We start from the raw sequence: 19,783 nt of genomic DNA on the forward strand, positions 1-19,783 counted from the left end.
GGTTGCAAAGTGCACATGACTCAGCTTTAAAGGGGTGACTGAAAGCAGGACGTGTGGTTTTGCTCACCCTTCACTGCAGTACAGATCATATCCGTTAAATACTATGTTGTCGATGGCAGTTATTTTCTTTTACAAAATGTTACAGAATATTTTTTAGGGGCACATTTTTTAATAACAATTTTACCATTATAGTGCAAAACAATATGTTCCTCCTGCCTCATTACTGTGGTCCTTTTATTTAACATTTAAGTGCGTTTGTTTTCAGGTTTGTATCTTTTATAATCAACCAACTGAGAAAGTGTGTAAATCACTAATAGAACAAAAACAACAAACTGTGTGTGTGTGCGCGCTTGTGTAGTGCTCCTTGAATGAGATCACCACAACACACACACACCATTGGATTAATCAGGACGACAAGAAACTGCATACCTTTGTTTCACAATGAAAAGTGCTTTATAAATTAAATTAATTATTATTATTGTAAATAACCCCATGAAAGGTTTATTATTTTGATGGGTAATTACCTGCTTCATATTTGTGATGTTACTGGTTTCAGGGTGTGGCTAAAGTGATCAATGTGTTGGGCCATTTATAGAGATCTATGCCAATTAATGTTTTATGTATATCCGGGACTTTTTTTTATAAGAATTGAGAGGCCTACTACGGTATGTGTATATCTGACCTTAATTTTGAAAACCGTGGTGCGACGCAACCTTGTTTAAGTTTGCGCTTTTGACAGTGAAATGTTCAGTTCAACTTAGCTCGAAGGAAAGACTAATCAAAAAGGTTTAATTGACCCGTATGAGGCTCTTTGATTGTTTATAGAAGAGGAATGTAATACTATGCAAAACGAGAAATAAACAGTGATTTTACCAGCAGTAAGTTGCACGCCACTTTCATACGGGGAACCGTGACAATTATTAGTATTATCTTATTTGCATATTTTGTCTCATTATTAGATAGATAGATAGATAGGTTGATACTTTATTGATCCCTTATTGATCCCCGGAGGGAAATTTAAGTAGACAGTATTTCACGTCCTAATAGTGGGCTACTCACCTAATGCATGGCTGACATTTGTTAGAAGTGTGTCCCCGTCAATCATCACTGCCAGATCCGACTTAATTTAATCGGCTATGGTCTCTTACCATCTCTCCACATCGGACGTGGTTGTCATAAGATGGACTGATATCCGCTCCGTTCTTCTTGCAGAGCAAAATTAGCGGCTTAAACGTATTGAAAGGAAGTACTTCTTTGGCGATGCTGCTGCAATAGCCCACATTCAGATTCGATTGTTCGCTAGGAATTATGGGATTTGGTGTTGGATGTATAGACTCTACGCAGATGGGGACATGGTATTTAATCGCACAATAGACTACAACTACCAAGTAGAATAGCGGGGCCCAGATTCACTTCACACGCAAATCTTTTTTTCTCGCACAGGACGGGGGCTATCGCAGTAAATTCATTCATTGCCGACAGATTTTTTCATAGCACCGCAACATTATGTCGCACTGTACAGCCCTGGTGGTAGGCTAATGTTTTATTATTTTTTTTATCCAATTTGTATGGATTAATTTAGGAGTGAAATGCGAATGAAGGGTTGAAATCACTACTCGCAAGGTTGCCCCCAAATATTATTTTCCACTCGCACGGGCCAAATTAAGGGGCAATTTGCGATAACCTCGTTGCAGTGTACAGCCCTGAAAGGTCTACCCACTAGCACCTGTCAAGGGGGGGTGGGTTATTATTTTTTTGTATTTCATTTGGTGCCACCGATAGTCCTCCTTGATCCATGTGTTGCCTTTTTGTGTCGCTGCACCCTCACCCATAATGCCTGTTGCCTTCCGTTTCGCCCTTCCACTGAGTGACCACAGGGGGGCATAACATACTTACATTTGAAATACAGCCTTTAAAACAGGGAAGGGGTTGTTAACTCACTTTGAAGGCTTTGCAGAAGAACTGGAAGACGAGACGACTGGCTCTCTCCCAGGCCCTACAAACAGTGATATAGTCCAGTTACTTGTGTGTAGTCCACTTCAGTTATTAGATTAGATTCAAATGTATCCTCATCGTACAGCACAATGAAAAGAAGTTAGCATCTAACCAGAGTGCAAATGTAACAATAAAGTGCATTGACATGACATTGACAATATAAGTGATGCAAAGCCATTGTAGACAGTGAAGGCAGTAGATACTAGTAGGTATAGATTAGTCAACAGACTATAATCAAAAGCCTTGCAACCTCAATATTGCAGACATCTTGGGAAGGCCATTGACAGGAATAAAAAAAAAAGTAGGGATCGTCATGACGACAATGAGCTGCGTCGATGGCATTGAGGATAGGACCAGGGAAGTGGACGGGCATTTAGACAGGCGCTACGGACGCCATTTTGGAGGATCATGTGCATCTGTGGTCAAAACTGCAAAACATAAAAAAACAGAGGAAGGGCCGAGAAAGAAGAGTTGGGGTTTCTCCTACGACAGGCTTCCAAGATATCTTTTAAGTTTTAACCAAAACAAATGGATACATTTGGGTCCAAACTGTTCCCTAGCAACAGAATTCCAGTGAAACCGGTCTATACAGGTGTGTATGGGGGGGGATTTACCTGTGATCACATTTTTGGACGTCTCAGGACGGATCACTTGAATCCGCTGTGGGCCCACAGATGTTGTTGGCGTTGTCAGCTGTTAATAATTTTTTTTTTAAAACACACCACAAAATGTCTTAGTTATCATCATTGGAGAGGAACAGGAAATCAGGAATATACTCCCTGGTAGACAGTGCATGACTCCAGGTGTTCTCATATATCCATGGTGACTGACACAACAAGTCATGAAAGGCTACTTTTAACTTCATAATGACTACATTCATTTCAATAGGTCTGTAGAGTCATTGGAAAGGATATCACTAACCCACTAAATTATTATGAAACTAATTATAATTTTGTTATAATAAGTCAGAAATTATGTTTAAACTCACTGGTCTTTGGAGACATTTGGGATCGTTGTTTTCCTTGTTCTGCAGAGAAATACACAGTTAATATGACCAGACATGAGTTAGGTCGACAGTACCTTGCTGCCTACAGACAGCACCTACATGGGGCTACAGTACCTTGCTGCCTACAGACCGCACCTACATGGGGCTACATTACCTTGCTGCCTACAGACAGCACCTACATGGGGCTACAGTACCTTGCTGCCTACAGACAGCACCTACATGGGGCTACATATACAGTACCTTGCTGCCTACAGACAGCACCTACATGGGGCTACATATACAGTACCGTGCTGCCTACAGACAGCACCTACATGGGGCTACATATACAGTACCTTGCTGCCTACAGACAGCACCTACATGGGGCTACATTACAGTACCTTGCTGCCTACAGACAGCACCTACATGGGGCTACATATACATTATGTCGATTATTAAAATATATCGCGATATTTATCGTTATCGTTATATCGCCCAGCCCTACATGGGGCTACATATACAGTACCTTGCTGCCTACAGACAGCACCTACATGGGGCTACAGTACCTTGCTGCCTACAGACAGCACCTACATGGGGCTACATACAGTACCTTGCTGCCTACAGACAGCACCTACATGGGGCTACATACAGTACCTTACTGCCTACAGACAGCACCTACATGGGGCTACATACAGTACCTTGCTGCCTACAGACAGCACCTACATGGGGCTACATATACAGTACTGTGCTGCCTACAGACAGCACCTACATGGGGCTACATATACAGTACCGTGCTGCCTACAGACAGCACCTACATGGGGCTACATATACAGTACCTTGCTGCCTACAGACAGCACCTACATGGGGCTACATATACAGTACCGTGCTGCCTACAGACAGCACCTACATGGGGCTACATATACAGTACCTTGCTGCCTACAGACAGCACCTACATGGGGCTACATATACAGTACCTTGCTGCCTACAGACAGCACCTACATGGGGCTACATATACAGTACCGTGCTGCCTACAGACAGCACCTACATGGGGCTACATATACAGTACCGTGCTGCCTACAGACAGCACCTACATGGGGCTACATATACAGTACCGTGCTGCCTACAGACAGCACCTACCAGGTTGCTACATATACAGTACCGTGCTGCCTACAGACAGCACCTACACAGGGCTGTACACTGCGATGAGATTATCGCGAATTGCCCCTTTAATTGGCCGTTGCGATTAGTAAATAATATTTGGGGGCGGGCTTGCGAGTAGTGATTTCAAGCCTTGCATTCGCATTTCACTCCTAAATTATCCAAGGCTGAGCACTCACTCTGATAGACTGGCTGACTGTCTGATTTAGCTATGACGAAAAGTAAAGTTTCTTCATAGCTCATTTCTTCATAGAAAGTCACAGGCACCTGGAATCGCGTGCCTGTGACTTTCAATTCCCTTATCGCTGCCAGGTTTTCCCGACCGTTCTAACGTTAGCATGTTAGCATGTAGCTAATGGCAGACTATTTGATTCCTTAAGGCAAGCCAAGGGCTCGAAATTGCCTGGGTTTTGGTTATATACTCCCGAAATGCTCCCGCTGTTTGGCTACTTCTATGTGCAGTGAAAACTACTCGAAATGCTTTAGAACCTAGTCATTGATTTAGTTCAGGGTTAGCCGCGGAGCTAACGCTAGCTAACGCTAGCTAACGCTAGCTAATCAAACTCACAGAGAGATATAAACAGCTGACAGCAGGTAGTACAGGTACAAATACAATAAAACAAGGGGTGGGGGCTGTTGTGTAAACCTTGTACTCTTTAGTTCACATATAATGAGACGTGAGTGCTTGTTTACTAGTCTCTGTAAGCCAGGAAGAGTGGTGCAACATACAAATGTGTCCGTGTAGCAACACAAGCCAATACTTTAAAGGACAGGGGCCCGGGGAGGGAGCTCTCTCTCTCTCTGTGTGTGTGTGTGTGTGTGTGTGTGTGTGTGTGTGTGTGTGTGTGAGAGAGAGTGTGAGTGAGAGACAGAAGTCAGAGGAATAACAACCTGTTATTCAATAGATTAAATTCGTAATAATAATAATAATAATAATAATAATAATAATAATAATAAAAAAATAAAAACATTTTAAGAGAATCTCAAATACATTATTTTATTTAAGTGTAGGCTATAGTTAATGTTTTATTTTTTACAGTTTTTGTATTTTTCTGACATGGGGGCTCAACAATAAATGACAATCAGAAATGTCAAGTTGCATGTTGTTATTCTAACCAGCTTAGACCCCGACGCTCTGCATCTTCTGGCCGCCTCAGACCTACTCCTATCCGAGCTCCGGGAGGGTCATCAAAGAGAAGTCGCCTATTCTCAGTCCTTGCCCCACAATGGTGGAATGAACTACCCACCCCAGTTAGGACAGCCGAATCACGTCCAATCTTTCGCCGTCGACTAAAGACGCACTTCTTCAACCATTATCTGAATAAAAAAATATATATCTAACCCTAACTAACCGTACTGTCATGCACTTGTCCTAATAAACTAACCTACACTGTAGCACTCAACACTTTGATGAACATTGTTGCTCAGCTGATAGAGTTGTGCCCTTCCTGATGGCTTGTCGTACAGAACTTGTAAGTCGCTTTGGATAAAAGCGTCAGCTAAATGACTAAATGTAGTTCTGTTGCATTTCCAATTTATTTATTTAAATTATAAATTGATCAGGTATCGATAAAGAATCGAATCGATAAGCAGAATCGATAATGGAATCGTATCGATAAAATCCTATCAATTCCCATCCCTAGTGGTAATATGAAGTTCAGTTGGTTCATTATAAAAGATACAAACCTGACAACAAAAGCACTTAAATGTTAAATAAAAGGACCACAGTAATGAGGCAGGAGGAACATATTTTTTTTCACTATAATGGTAAAATTGTTATTAAAAAATTTGCCCCTAAAAAATATTTTTTGCCCCTAAATTTCTCATTTAGGGGCAAGTGTGCCCCTAGTGAAAAAGCTTAGCGTACAGCCCTGCTACATGGGGCTACATATACAGTACCGTGCTGCCTACAGACAGCACCTACATGGGGCTACATATACAGTACCTTGCTGCCTACAGACAGCACCTACATGGGGCTACATATACAGTACCTTGCTGCCTACAGACAGCACCTACATGGGGCTACATATACAGTACCTTGCTGCCTACAGACAGCACATTGATCAAAACCGCAAAAAAATATTTCATCAATGACAAAACTGAGGAAAACAAGAACAAACCATGTGAACTTTGGAAATTACTCAATAATCAACTAGGCTGCAGTAAAAAACTTAAAACCAGATTCTCAAACATAAACATAAAGACAGACAACACGCTCATCACATACAAACTGGATGTAGCCAATTACTTAAACATCTTCTTCACAAACATAGCCACAATACTGGTAAACAAACTACCCTCCCACTCAGGGCATTATGGGGTAGAACACATAGTAGCATACTACAAAAACCTAGGGGTCCGCAAAGACGACTTCAAACTAGAAATGGTAACAACCGATGAGGTACTCAAAAAACTGAGCGCCCTCCAACCTAACAAGGCCACTGGCCATGACAACATCCCCTCCAAATTCCTCAGAGACTCAGCAGCCGCCATCACCCCAGTCATCACACACATAATAAACCTCTCCATAAAACAGGCACACGTCCCCAAGGACTTCAAAATTGCGAGAGTGACCCCTCTGCACAAAAAGGGCAGCAAATTTGACCCAGGCAACTACCGCCCTGTTTCTATTCTTACCTCCATCTCGAAAGTCATGGAGAAAATAGTCTACGAACAGGTCGAAAAGTACCTGGCGGAAAAAAATCTAATCTACAAATTCCAATCTGGCTTCAGAACATCCCACTCCACTGACACATGCCTTCTCTATTTGAACAACCACATCAAACAAGAGGTGGATGCGGGCAAATACTGCAACATGGTCATTCATGCTGGACCTACAAAAGGCCTTCGACACTGTCAATCACTCCATTCTGATTGACAAGCTAAAAGCAATTGGTTTTGTTAGTTTATCAGTGAGCTGGATGCAATCCTACCTGAAGGAGAGAGAACAGATGGTGGAGGTAAACGGTACTACTCTATCCACCCCCCTCACAGTGAGCTGTGGTGTTCCACAAGGAAGCATACTAGGACCGTCCGCGCTACTGTTCCTAATTTATGCAAATTACATGTCATCAGCTTGTGACTGCAACTTGTTCTTGTTCGCGGACGACTCAGCCCTGCTGGTCTCTGACAAGGACAAGTTACAGGTTGAAAAAACCCTCAGCTCTGAACTCGGCAGAATCTGCACCTGGCTCGCTGATAACAAACTATCATTACACCTAGGGCTGCACGATTTTGGGAAATAATCTAATTGCGATTTTTCTGACAGATATTGTGATTGCGATAAAATTTGAGATTATAAAAAAAAATTAAGTAGCCCCACAGAGGGTTATTGTCAAATGCGGCTTGCATCTGGCCTACGCGCGGTGGGTCTTTTCGGGACACCGAGCCTGAAAATGTTTCTTTTTACCTGGGAATCGATACCGGTACCCAACGGTACCTTTTTTTCTGTACTTTACTCTCCCTCTCTGAAGTCTAAACTTCACAACACACAATCTAAAACCCCTTACCTCCCTCTCCCAAACCGATCTTGTATCTTAATGGGACTTCCTAGTTAAATAAATGTAAAAAAATATATACCGGTATATATAAAAATGCGATAATTTTTTTTCGATTTGATAATTGCATCATTCCAAATCGCGATTTCGATTTTAAATCGATTAATCGTGCAGCCCTAATTACACCTGGGTAAAACAGAGTCCATTCTCTTCGGATCAAATAACAAACTCAGCAAGACCGACAGCTTCTCAGTTACAGTGGGTGACAATATTGTCACAAGGAAAGATGAAATTACATACCTAGGTTCCATCCTAGAGGCAAATCTTTCCTGTGACAAAATGGCATCCAAGGTAATAAAAAAAGTCAACCAACGAACTCGATTCTTGTACCGGATCTCCTCTCTGGTAAGTAGGGTTGGGCACCTATTAGAACCGGTTCCTAACTTAAAAAAATTATAAAAATAAAATTACTTTGTTAATTAATACCCTAGTTACAGTACAGCAACCAAATTAAACTGTATCAAGTCAACTGACAATGTGAATAGTATGAAAAAAATCAAAGATAAAAAAATAAATAAAAAAAACTCCAGCGAAATAAGCTGTGACCTGTTTTGACCTGCACCTCAAAGAATCGGAATCGAGAATCGTTTAGAACAGGAATCGAAATGGAGAAATTGAATCGGAATCGTTCAAATCCAAACGATGCCCAACCCAAACAAGAATACCCTGAAGACACTGGCAGGAGCACTCATTCAAGGGTACTACGACTATGCTTGCACCTCTGGTACCAAAGCACCTCAAAGGCGCTAAAAACAAGATTACAAACATCACAAAACAAACTGGTCAGACTTCTACTTGACCTTACCCCTAGAACCCACCTCACCCCTGCTCACTTTGACAACCTACTGGATGTCGTCTACTCTAAGTAGACGACAGAGTACAACAACTTGCAATGGGCCTGGTCTACAAGATACACTATACGACTAAGGTACCCATGTACATGTCAAAATACTTCCCAAAGGTCAGTGAATACCACGACCACAACACCAGAGGGAGCTCCACAAATCATGTTAAACCCAGATTCGGCTCAAACAAGGGACTAAACACGTTTTGCAATTATGCCACATCAATGTGGAACGCCCTACCCAAAGCAAAGGAATGTGAATCCCTACCCACATTCAAAACCGCTCTTAAAGAGCACCTACGGGAGGCTGCAATTCGAAACTGGCTACCGTAAATGTCCAAACCCCCCCCACCCCCTCCTAATAGACAGTCTCCTCCCCACCGTATGTATATATTCTCTCCCCACCGTATGTATATATTCTCTCCCCACCGTATGTATATTTCTCTCCCACCCCCTCCTAATGTACAGTCCCCTCCCCATCATACTCTGTCAGGATCTATGGGTAACAGTACTGTATATTTGAATATGGTATATGTCACAAATGTAATAGTACTAAATACCTGCATGTCATGTATGTCATAAATGTCACTATGAATTGAAAATGGGGGACCCTGATGTAAACAAGACAAACGTCTTTCTCTGGTCTGCATCCCCTTAACAAGTGTGTGTATTGAGCCGTACTGTATTGTACCCATTCTGCAATCTGTTAAAAGTTTTCATTCATTCACCTACAATCATGGGGCTACAGCCGCTACATAGACAGTACCTTGCTGCCTACAGACAGCACCTACATGGGGCTACACACACTGATCCACCTACATGGGGCTACACTCCTACACACACTGATCCACCTACATGGGGCTACACACACTGATCCACCTACATGGGGCTACATTATACACTGATCCACCTACATGGGGCTACATTATACACTGATCCACCTACATGGGGCTACATACACACTGATCCACCTACATGGGGCTACACACACTGATCCACCTACATGGGGCTACATTATACACTGATCCACCTACATGGGGCTACATACACACTGATCCACCTACATGGGGCTACATTATACACTGATCCACCTACATGGGGCTACATACACTGATCCACCTACATGGGGCTACACACACTGATCCACCTACATGGGGCTACACTCCTACACACACTGATCCACCTACATGGGGCTACATACACACTGATCCACCTACATGCGGCTACATACACACTGATCCACCTACATGGGGCTACATACACACTGATCCACCTACATGGGGCTACATACACACTGATCCACCTACATGGGGCTACATACACACTGATCCACCTACATGGGGCTACATACACACTGATCCACCTACATGGGGCTACATACACACTGATCCACCTACATGGGGCTACATACACACTGATCCACTAGCCCCTGTCGTGACTTTCGGTTTGCAAGCCTGTGGCTTTTGTGACCGGAGTCACTTGCCCACCCGCCCCAATCACCCAGTAGCGAAACGACCAAGCGTCGTCAAGGGGCTCGCGGTGTGTCAAGAATACATCAGATCTGAATTTCAAAGATACCCAGCGTACAATATGGGTCTAACACAGCTTCACGATGGGGTCTGGAAGCTCGGAGTTGCTAATAAACAGTTTAAAACATTGTTACTCGACGAGTGGTATTTACAGACCGAACGTCCATCTCCGCCGTTGGTGTCACAGCGCATGCGCACCATGCCGCGTTCACGTTACTGGGAAGAAGCGGAAGAACCAGTTTCCGACTGGGAAAAACCATTCACGTCAGCCTCCTAGTGGTAATTCCTACTAGGACATATGGGATTCTTTTATAGACCCCATATCTCCCACTTCGCGTCACGAATTGCGGAAGTATGGATGTGGGCGTTTCATCCATAGATATATATAGAGTCAAAGCGTGAAGGCTTCCTAGTTGTAGCAACGAGATGTCCTCTGGTTCTTCCGCTTCTTCCCAGTAACGTGAACGCGGCATGGTGCGCATGCGCTGTGACACCAACGGCGGAGATGGACGTTCGGTCTGTAAATACCACTCGTCGAGTAACAATGTTTTAAACTGTTTATTAGCAACTCCGAGCTTCCAGACCCCATCGTGAAGCTGTGTTAGACCCATATTGTACGCTGGGTATCTTTGAAATTCAGATCTGATGTATTCTTGACACACCGCGAGCCCCTTGACGACGCTTGGTCGTTTCGCTACTGGGTGATCGGGGCGGGTGGGCAAGTGACTCCGGTCACAAAAGCCACAGGCTTGCAAACCGAAAGTCACGAAAGGGGCTACTGATCCACCTACATGGGGCTACATACACACTGATCCACCTACATGGGGCTACATACACACTGATCCACCACTGAACGGTTAGGAATTTGACGGACTGTCAGTTTCTTTTGTACACTAACGTCATCGTGCCTTTGCAGAAACAACAGCTAGATATCTAGTACTGCTGGTTGAAGAACACATTATAATAAACTGACGTGGAGACAATGAATGAATGAATGAATGAAAACTTTATTAACAGATTGCAGAATGGGTACAGTGCAGTACAGCTCAATACATACAATTGTTAAGGGGATGCAGACCAGAGAAAGACTTTCGTCTTGTTTCCACCAGGGTCCCCCATTTCCAATTCATCGTAACATATATGACATACAGATAGACAGTACTGCTACATCTATACATTTATGACAATGGATCCGTGTAATGGATGTTAGTTACTAGCGATACTAACGCTACAACTAACTAACAACCAACTATGCTTATTCACTTGGTTTCAATACAGTTCATAATGTAATCTAACGTTAGCTCGACTTAATAAAACGCACAAAACAAACAAAGTTGTTAAACCAGCTAACGGCGGTTAGCCATGGAGCTAACCCTATACTAGGAAACGAACACCGATATATAAGTCTCACGGAAATAACGCTAGTTAATGTGAGATGTTAAAAAAAAGGCGAATAATAAACCACGTTGTCGTATCGACCAAATAAAAAGCTCACCTGCATCTTGAAGAAGGAAGAAACGGTGAAAGTGTTGAACAGAGAGCCGGGCGTCGTGTCGCTCAGCCGCCAACCGATTCAAAAAGCCACGGTCCCTCTTATTGGCCAGGAAAGCCTGGGTGGGTGGTGCGAACTGCGAAGTAATGCGTTTCGAGGATGATTGGTGAATGTAGCCGTCAGTCAAATTTTAAAGGGATATATCACTTTAGTATAACTTGTTTCAGCAGTTTCACACAGAGCAACAAATTATGAAAAAGCCAGGTAAGGGGAGCAAATCCCCCCCAACCCCAAACAATAGTGCTCTATGTATATTATTGATTGATTTGATTGAAAACTTTATTAACAGATTGCAGAATGGGTACAATACAGTACGGCTCAATACACACAATTGTTAAGGGGATGCAGAACAGAGAAAGTAGTGTACCGTTCACCTCCACCATCTGTTCTCTCCCCTCCAGGTAGGATTGCATCCAGCTCACTGATGAACTATCAAAAAAAACAATTGCTTTTAGCTTGTCAATCAGAATAGAGTGATTGACAGTGTCGAAAGCCTTTTGGAGGTCCAGCATGATGACCATGCCGCAGTATTTGCCCATGTCCACCTCTTGTTTGATGTGGTTGTTCAAGTAGAGAAGGCATGTCATGTCAGTGGAGTGGGATGTTCTGAAGCCAGATTGGAATTCGTAGATTAGCTTTTTTTCCACAAGGTACTTTTCGACCTGTTCGTAGACTATTAACTCTGTTAGTACATCTACAAGGAAGCTGCAGCTACTGCTGTCCCTGGCATCTGCTATCAACACCACCATTCATCCCAGGCTCCTCATCCACTTCCATTCATTTTGAGGACCACGTCTAAATATTATACGTATGAAGAGTAAACAAACGACTGATATACAGATTAAAATAAAACAGACAATTCTGAGTCAATGTTTGTTTTGGCATTTGATGTGTTTACAGATGTATTACTTTTGAATACAGAATAATATTGCTGTATAGTTTATTTATACTTCAGAAGTATTATATTTAGACTTGGTCCTTTAAAATAAATGAATGGAAGTGAATGAGAAGCCGGATACCTGGGAGGAATGATGGTGTTGACAGCTGACGACAGGGTCATTAGCTTACTTGTAGATGACCTGAGACAGAGATAAGACTGCTGATTTTTTCTACTAGAGTGAAAATATCCATTTAACATACAGAGAAAGTACAAACGATAGAAAGATTGTTTATACATTTCATGTGTGTTTCCATTAACAAAGCTATACAGAATCTGAGAATTGTATAGATTTTTCACATTATATGATTTATTTGAAGTCATTTTATCTAAGGTAGCCTAATTTATTATCACATGTGGCTCAGCCTATATTGTAGTAGTGACTGACTTCGAATCAATACATGAGAGATGATAGCCTAGCAAACTCCACCTGTGAATTACATCTGCAAAATGTGCCATCATTCAGTTAAACAGAGCCTATTACATGTGTGTGTGCAGTATAGCTATAACTATACAGTATATATATCATAACTATACAAAGTATATAAAACGTATATCAAACATCATAATAGCTACTGCATTCATTAGAGCACAGAAGAAACCCTGGCTGTGAGACTTAACCCTTTCACTACCACACTACCAAAGGGTTAACCCTTTCACTGCGACACCACAGGATAACCCTTTCACTTCCACACGACAAATGGTTAACTGTTTCACAACCACACTACAGAAGGTTAACCCTTTCACTACCACACTACAGACTGTTAACTGTCTGTAGTGTGGTAGTGAAAGTTTAACCTTCTGTAATGTGGTAGTGAAAGCGTTAACATGGCAGGTTGAGGGCTGCAGACCAAAGAGCGTCATTTAACCCTTTCACTACCACACTACCAAAGGGTTAACCCTTTCACTACCACTACAGATGGTTAACTGTCTGTAGTGTGGTAGTGAAAGGGTTAACCTTCTGTAGTGTGGTTGTGAAAGGGTTAAATTGACCATTTAGACACGTAACAGAATAACATGTATTAAGATATTAAAGGGACAGTGGGGTCGGGGGGAGGGGCCATCGTTCCGGCGGTTCGACCCGGGGGAGGGGGGGCCTTGCGTGTTGTGGGATTGGTGTGGGGGGGGCAGGGTTTCCTGGGGTCCTCGGCCGTCGTGGCCGGGCGGTCTGGTCTCCAGGGCGGGGGGGCACCGGGCTTGGGGTCGCGGGGGGTCGGGGGCCATTGAGGCGTGGTGCTTAGGCCTTCTGCGGACCTGGGCTTGGGGCTCTCGTGGGCCGGGGGCCTGGCGGTCGGGCGGGGGCGGGTGGGGGCTCTGGGTGCTCGGCTCAGTTCAGATTTTGAGAAAAAAACGTGTCATAAAAATCGACTTTGTGTGCGCTGTGGCGTAAATTTCAATTAGCTTCAGTCAACTTATACAGACAGGAGCTTGCCCCCATTGATTTTGCATTGATTTTGTGGCCAACTAGCCATAGCTAGTAAGAGGAACAACTTGGATTGTGCTGAGAAAGGATTCTACTGATCAACATTGTCATTGCTAAGTAAGAAATATATAGTGTTCCAGAAATCACAACTATCACTTAAAAAAAACACTCCTCAAATATATTACATTGATATGGAATATCTTATCACTCTCTTGCATATTTCACAGGGCCAACAAGAATCTTGTGGACAGCACACATTGGCCTGCGAGCCCTACTTGGAGGCTAAATATGATATAAATAATACCTCAGACACATACTAGTCTGGATCAGCTGTGACACTGTGGGTATAAGCATGCCATTGGCCGACTATTTCAGAATTGTCCTCCCCTTCCGCTATCTGCGACATCCCGGATCATTGTGATTGGTTTAAAGAAGAGCGTTTGTTCTCCCCCTATAGCAGAATGATAATAGGTTCAGCCAGACCTCTCCAGCGCTAACTAGTGTGGAGAGAGAAGACACATACTGGCCGTGCTCTTCGCTTAAAACATGTTTCTTTTGGACAGTCGCAAGACAAGGTGCAATGTGCAGTAACGGGCAAGTGATGAAGGAGCTTCAATTCAGGTAAACACAAGAAAAAACACTCAAACCAGAGACACACCGTTACTTTTCACACAACGCCAACATCATATAAGACACAAATACCTCATACTTTTGGATCGGTTTATTCAAAATAGAAAAGAAAAGTCTTAATTTCCCATTCATAATTTATAGCATCTGAAACTAGCATTGCACGAGGAACACAATTCGGGTGAAGTATACGGGTCGTCCATGCGTTTCTTCCTTCAAACCCGCTATGGCTGTTACAACCTTTTGCGTTTCCTCTCTAGCCAAGCAAGACTCTTGTCTTGTTGTTTTTTTGGGTAGCTTTCATTGGTCCCTCTCTCTCTCACTCTCTCTCTCTAAAAGAACATGGTTTAGGCACAAAGAGTTAATATAGGGTGATTCAATGAGGGTTCCAGGTTGAGTGCTGACATACGAGACCTATATGGCATTATCATATACTGTGCTTCCTGAAACACCGAGACACCTACGGTGCGTTCGGTCGGTCCTCGCCGACTCGTGAATTTACCACGAGACCAAGTCGTATATATATGAGGTGATGAGCGCTTGGTTTTTATTTTGTGTTGCAATAATTTGATACATTTCTATTAGTAAGTCGATATCATATTTCAGGATGATGTTCATAATAAAGTATGTTTTGCACCACAAAAGGTGAAAGGTCACCTGATGAGTCACAGCTTGTTAACTTGAGGTATAACGGAACTTGCCCAAGTTTACCACTGGCATTCGGTCAGCCGTTCCGAGTACGACTTCCGGGCGCGGTAAACTCAGAACTTTCAGACTTTACGAGGACCGGCTGAACGCACCCAAATCCAAACACCTACTTATAACAGACGGGTTTGTGATTGGATGACTTGGCGAGGGGGCGGGTTCTGCTCGTCGTACACCCGTTCAGAGTCTTGCACTATTTCCTCTTTTCTTTTAAACCACAACGGAGGTTCAAGAGTATGTGTTAAAAAACAACACGTGCAGCTGCTAGGCCTACATTTTCATTTAATGCCGGTAGTATTTGAGACTGAATGAAGGTACGCAGGTATTGGGGCGAGAGAGGAAGTGTTACTGCTCTGTCTAGCAGTAGTGCAAGACATGCATCTGAACAGGGCTGGGCGACATGGAAGACATTCATATATATATATATCACAATATTCACAGGGATTTCTTTTTCTTTTACTATTTTTAATATCGATATCTGCTCACGTAAACTAAATCACACATGAAATAATCCAATTGATATTCACGGCGCTGAAGTGTGCGATCGTGTAAAGTGTGATATTATTAAAAACGGAAATTCTGTCATTTAAAAAAGTTCCTCCAAATATTTTAGATATCTCAGTATGTGAGAAGTTTTTGTTCATATCTAGACGGGGCCGCATTGTGAACCACTATATCACAATATCATAATTTCAGCACGATATTATCCCACTGAAAGATGATCGACGATAATATTTAGACTAATTGTTGCCCAGCCCTGTGTCTGAAGTGGTGTGTGTGTCGTCTCTAGTCTGAAGTCAGCTGAACGGAGCAGTTGGTGAACACTAGGTGGCGTGTGTGTCGTCTCTAGTCTGACGTCAGCTGAACGGAGCAGTTGGTGAACACTAGGTGGCGTGTGTCGTCTCTAGTCTGAAGTCAGCTGAACGGAGCAGTTGGTGAACACTAGGTGGCGTGTGTCGCCTCTAGTCTGACGTCAGCTGAACGGAGCAGTTGGTGAACACTAGGTGGCGTGTGTCGTCTCTAGTCTGACGTCAGCTGAACGGAGCAGTTGGTGAACACTAGGTGGCGTGTGTCGTCTCTAGTCTGACGTCAGCTGAACGGAGCAGTTGGTGAACACTAGGTGGCGTGTGTGTCGTCTCTAGTCTGACGTCAGCTGAACGGAGCAGTTGGTGAACACTAGGTGGCGTGTGTGTCGTCTCTAGTCTGAAGTCAGCTGAACGGAGCAGTTGGTGAACACTAGGTGGCGTGTGTCGTCTCTAGTCTGACGTCAGCTGAACGGAGCAGTTGGTGAACACTAGGTGGCGTGTGTCGTCTCTAGTCTGAAGTCAGCTGAACGGAGCAGTTGGTGAACACTAGGTGGCGTGTCGTCTCTAGTCTGACGTCAGCTGAACGGAGCAGTTGGTGAACACTAGGTGGCGTGTGTCGTCTCTAGTCTGAAGTCAGCTGAACGGAGCAGTTGGTGAACACTAGGTGGCGTGTGTCGTCTCTAGTCTGAAGTCAGCTGAACGGAGCAGTTGGTGAACACTAGGTGGCGTGTGTCGTCTCTAGTCTGACGTCAGCTGAACGGAGCAGTTGGTGAACACTAGGTGGCGTGTGTCGTCTCTAGTGTGACGTCAGCTGAACGGAGCAGTTGGTGAACACTAGGTGGCGTGTCGTCTCTAGTCTGACGTCAGCTGAACGGAGCAGTTGGTGAACACTAGGTGGCGTGTGTCGTCTCTAGTCTGAAGTCAGCTGAACGGAGCAGTTGGTGAACACTAGGTGGCGTGTGTCGTCTCTAGTCTGACGTCAGCTGAACGGAGCAGTTGGTGAACACTAGGTGGCGTGTGTCGTCTCTAGTCTGACGTCAGCTGAACGGAGCAGTTGGTGAACACTAGCGAGCAGCGCGGCAACAAGGCGGCCAGCGAGCGGCGGAGGTTCGGCAGAGGGTCGTTGGTGTCGGGTTTCTTCTTGTCGTCGCCGTCGTCTTCGCCGTCCCCACCGGTGGCTTCGCCTCCTCCGCCGTCGCTCCCTTCCTCCCGCCCGCCGCCCTCCCCCCCCTCCGCCTCCTCAGGCGTCGTCCGCCGGGCCTTGAAGAACACCTCCAGGAACTCCAGCGCCCGGAGCTCCCGCAGCATCCGGCAGCTCCGCAGCACCTGCATCTCGCTGAGCGTGCAGGCCCACAGGCGCAGGCCCCGCAGGTCCCTCAGGCGGCTGGCGCACAGCAGGCCCGGCCCCACCTCCTTCCCCCCCAGGCTCAGCTGCTCCAGGCCCAGCCAGCCGGCGCCCAGCCCCAGGGAGGCCATGTGCAGCTGGTAGCCCTGCCGCGCCGTGATCCCTATCTCCAGGAACTTGAGTCTGGAGAGGCCCTCCACGCCGGCGCCCGTCTCCCGGGCCGCGCAGCTCCGGAGGCCGTCGGCGGTCACGCGGAACGTGTCGCGGAGCTCCAGGCGGCCGAGCCGCGCCCACGACGCCAGACTCTGTAGATGCTGGTCCGTGAACGAGGGCACGTTGTTGAGGACCAGCCTCTCGATGGTGATGCCCAGAGGGGGGGCGGCCCTTTTCCCCGCCTGGCCCCGTCCTCGTTGCTGGCCCCCGCCGGCCGCCGCCGCTTCTCCCTTCTCCTCCGGAGCGGCGGAGAGGCTCTGGGTGAAGAAGCCAGCCGGTAGCTCACAGCCACGCAGCTCTAGGACCTGCAATGTCGGGGGCAGGAGCTGGCAACTGGGCAGACCTCTCAAGTCTGCGTGCAGCAGATACAGCTTTCGGAGCCGCGGGCATTTGGTGGACAAGACTTTGAGCCAAGACTCTGATAGAAAGACCCCACCACGGGCAGAGAGCAGCAAACCACGCAACCGCAGGCATCTCAGACCACAACCCAGGTACTGGCGTAGAAGTACCCAGAGAATGCGGGATGTCACCTGACCCACAATGGACACCGAGGGCAGGGAGCGCAAGTTGAAGAATGGACACATAGGAGGGAAGGGAGAGCAAGTTGGGTTAAGCAACCAACAACTTCCATAAAGGACAGTTATGATAGTGTGTGATTGATTGAAAACTTTATTAAGAGATTGCAGAATGGGTACAAATACAGTACGGCTCAATATACACAATTGTTAAGGGGATGCAGACCAGAGAAAGACTTTCATCTTGTTTACATCAGGGTCCCCCATTTTCAATTCATCATAACATTTATGACATACCACGACATACAGATAAACAGTACTGTTACATCCAGACATGTATGACATACCAGATATACTAATATACAGTACTGTTTAAGAGACAGTTTCTAAAAGAGAGTATTTACATTTGAGGGGAAAGAAACTGTACATTGGAGGGGGTTATGGGACATTTACAGGGGCCAGTAGGCTATAACAGTTTAATAATTACAAGCATCAGGCAAGAGTATTTTTCTTTCCGTTAGCAGATTCTATAATAATGTCAGTTATATAGGGAGCATGTTTTCTTACTCCTCTTTAGCTATTGGTTCGTGTAAAAGGGCTTTATGGTGTTTATCTGGTGTGGTAAGCCTCTTTAAGGAGCAAAGCTAAACGACAACGTAACCAGGTTCATTCTTACCCCTTTCCAAGCAGTGAGATCAACAAGTCTCCACAGTCTCTGGTCTTTCACTAGTCGTCTCCATCTCTTACACACCCTGAAACAACACCAGGACATGAATCACTATCAGAGCTCCCTGCTGGGCACATGAAAGGAGTCATGATGACAAAGGAGATTATATTATGACTTTCTTTGCAGACGGAATAGATCTGCGAATAATAACCGTTGGGCCGACGTTACCTCGCGGCTCTAACGAGCTCTCGCACACTGAGGTATGATAGGATGTCAATTAGAATGTTCTCGGGGAAGTAGTCCAGGTTGCAGGGTTTGAAATCATCCATTTTGTAAACAACACTACGGCCAGAGAGGTTTGTTTGCACACGGACCCGATACGGCGACGCACCGTGCGTTACAGCCCCGGAGAAACAGGCGCTGCGGCGGCGACAGTACCGAGCAGGTCGGTTCCCACCACCTTCCATGAGCATTGCCGCCATCTACTGGCAAGGAGTGTGGATCTGGAGGTTCTCTAAATCCTATCAAATAAACCCGTTGTTCTCAGAAAATAAAATAAACTCTTCAGACAAACTTCTCCAGAATTTCTTTGCAATATGTCAGTTATTTTTAGTGCAATCTTTTCACTCTGCAATTTCCCGATAAGAACTGTTCTGGTATGGCATTTCCAGATTTGTCCACTATTTTAAGGCGTACACTAGACCATTGACAACATGGTTTGATCCCCAAGCATTAGTATCCTGGATACATTTAGAAGAAAATATAGTAGCTCCACATAGACTGAAGGACATAGCATACACTAAATGATCAATTAAGCAATGCGAACGGAAATTTGGCCCCATAATTACTCATGCGATCCGTCTGTGTGTGAAACACAAAAAAAATATTCTAACCCACATAAATGGCATAATCATACTCCCTTATTCAA

General features: G+C 44.8%; 2 protein-coding genes across 2 annotated transcripts in view; both read right to left on the reverse strand.

The window, feature by feature from the left end:
* aurkb (aurora kinase B) overlaps nt 1-11,658 on the reverse strand; it is a 34,694-nt gene extending 23,036 nt beyond the window's left edge. Inside the window, exons 1-4 of the mRNA XM_084331525.1 lie at nt 11,561-11,658; nt 2,984-3,022; nt 2,610-2,688; nt 1,942-1,996 (exon numbers count right to left, since the gene is read on the reverse strand). Of these exons, the coding sequence (XP_084187651.1) occupies nt 1,942-1,996; nt 2,610-2,688; nt 2,984-3,022; nt 11,561-11,566 (179 nt within the window). The 5' untranslated portion in view covers nt 11,567-11,658. The remainder of the gene's footprint in view (nt 1-1,941; nt 1,997-2,609; nt 2,689-2,983; nt 3,023-11,560) is intronic.
* Nucleotides 11,659-16,545: 4,887 nt separating this feature from the next.
* Nucleotides 16,546-19,201, reverse strand: LOC311242555 (uncharacterized protein). The gene is made up of 3 exons (XM_084331524.1): nt 19,084-19,201; nt 18,865-18,940; nt 16,546-18,203 (listed from the first exon to the last, which is right to left on the reverse strand). The coding sequence occupies exons 1-3, from the start codon at nt 19,182-19,184 to the stop codon at nt 17,142-17,144; spliced, it is 1,239 nt and encodes a 412-aa protein (XP_084187650.1). The 5' UTR covers nt 19,185-19,201; the 3' UTR covers nt 16,546-17,141.
* Nucleotides 19,202-19,783: the final 582 nt, after the last annotated feature.

Source organism: Notolepis coatsorum (genome assembly GCF_963971535.1).
Source record: "Notolepis coatsorum genome assembly, chromosome: 16".
Taxonomy (NCBI): domain Eukaryota; kingdom Metazoa; phylum Chordata; class Actinopteri; order Aulopiformes; family Paralepididae; genus Notolepis; species Notolepis coatsorum.

What these genes read in the sequence shown, in the direction of transcription:
- LOC311242555 (XM_084331524.1), bottom strand. Translation starts at nt 19,184, where the DNA reads ATGGATGATTTCAAACCCTGCAACCTGGACTACTTCCCCGAGAACATT. An exon ending in GAGCTCGTTAGAGCCGCGAG is followed by an intron (nt 18,941 to 19,083) that starts GTAACGTCGGCC and finishes GTGTTGTTTCAG; the next exon opens with GGTGTGTAAGAGATGGAGAC. An exon ending in ATCTCACTGCTTGGAAAGGG is followed by an intron (nt 18,204 to 18,864) that starts GTAAGAATGAAC and finishes ATTGTGGGTCAG; the next exon opens with GTGACATCCCGCATTCTCTG.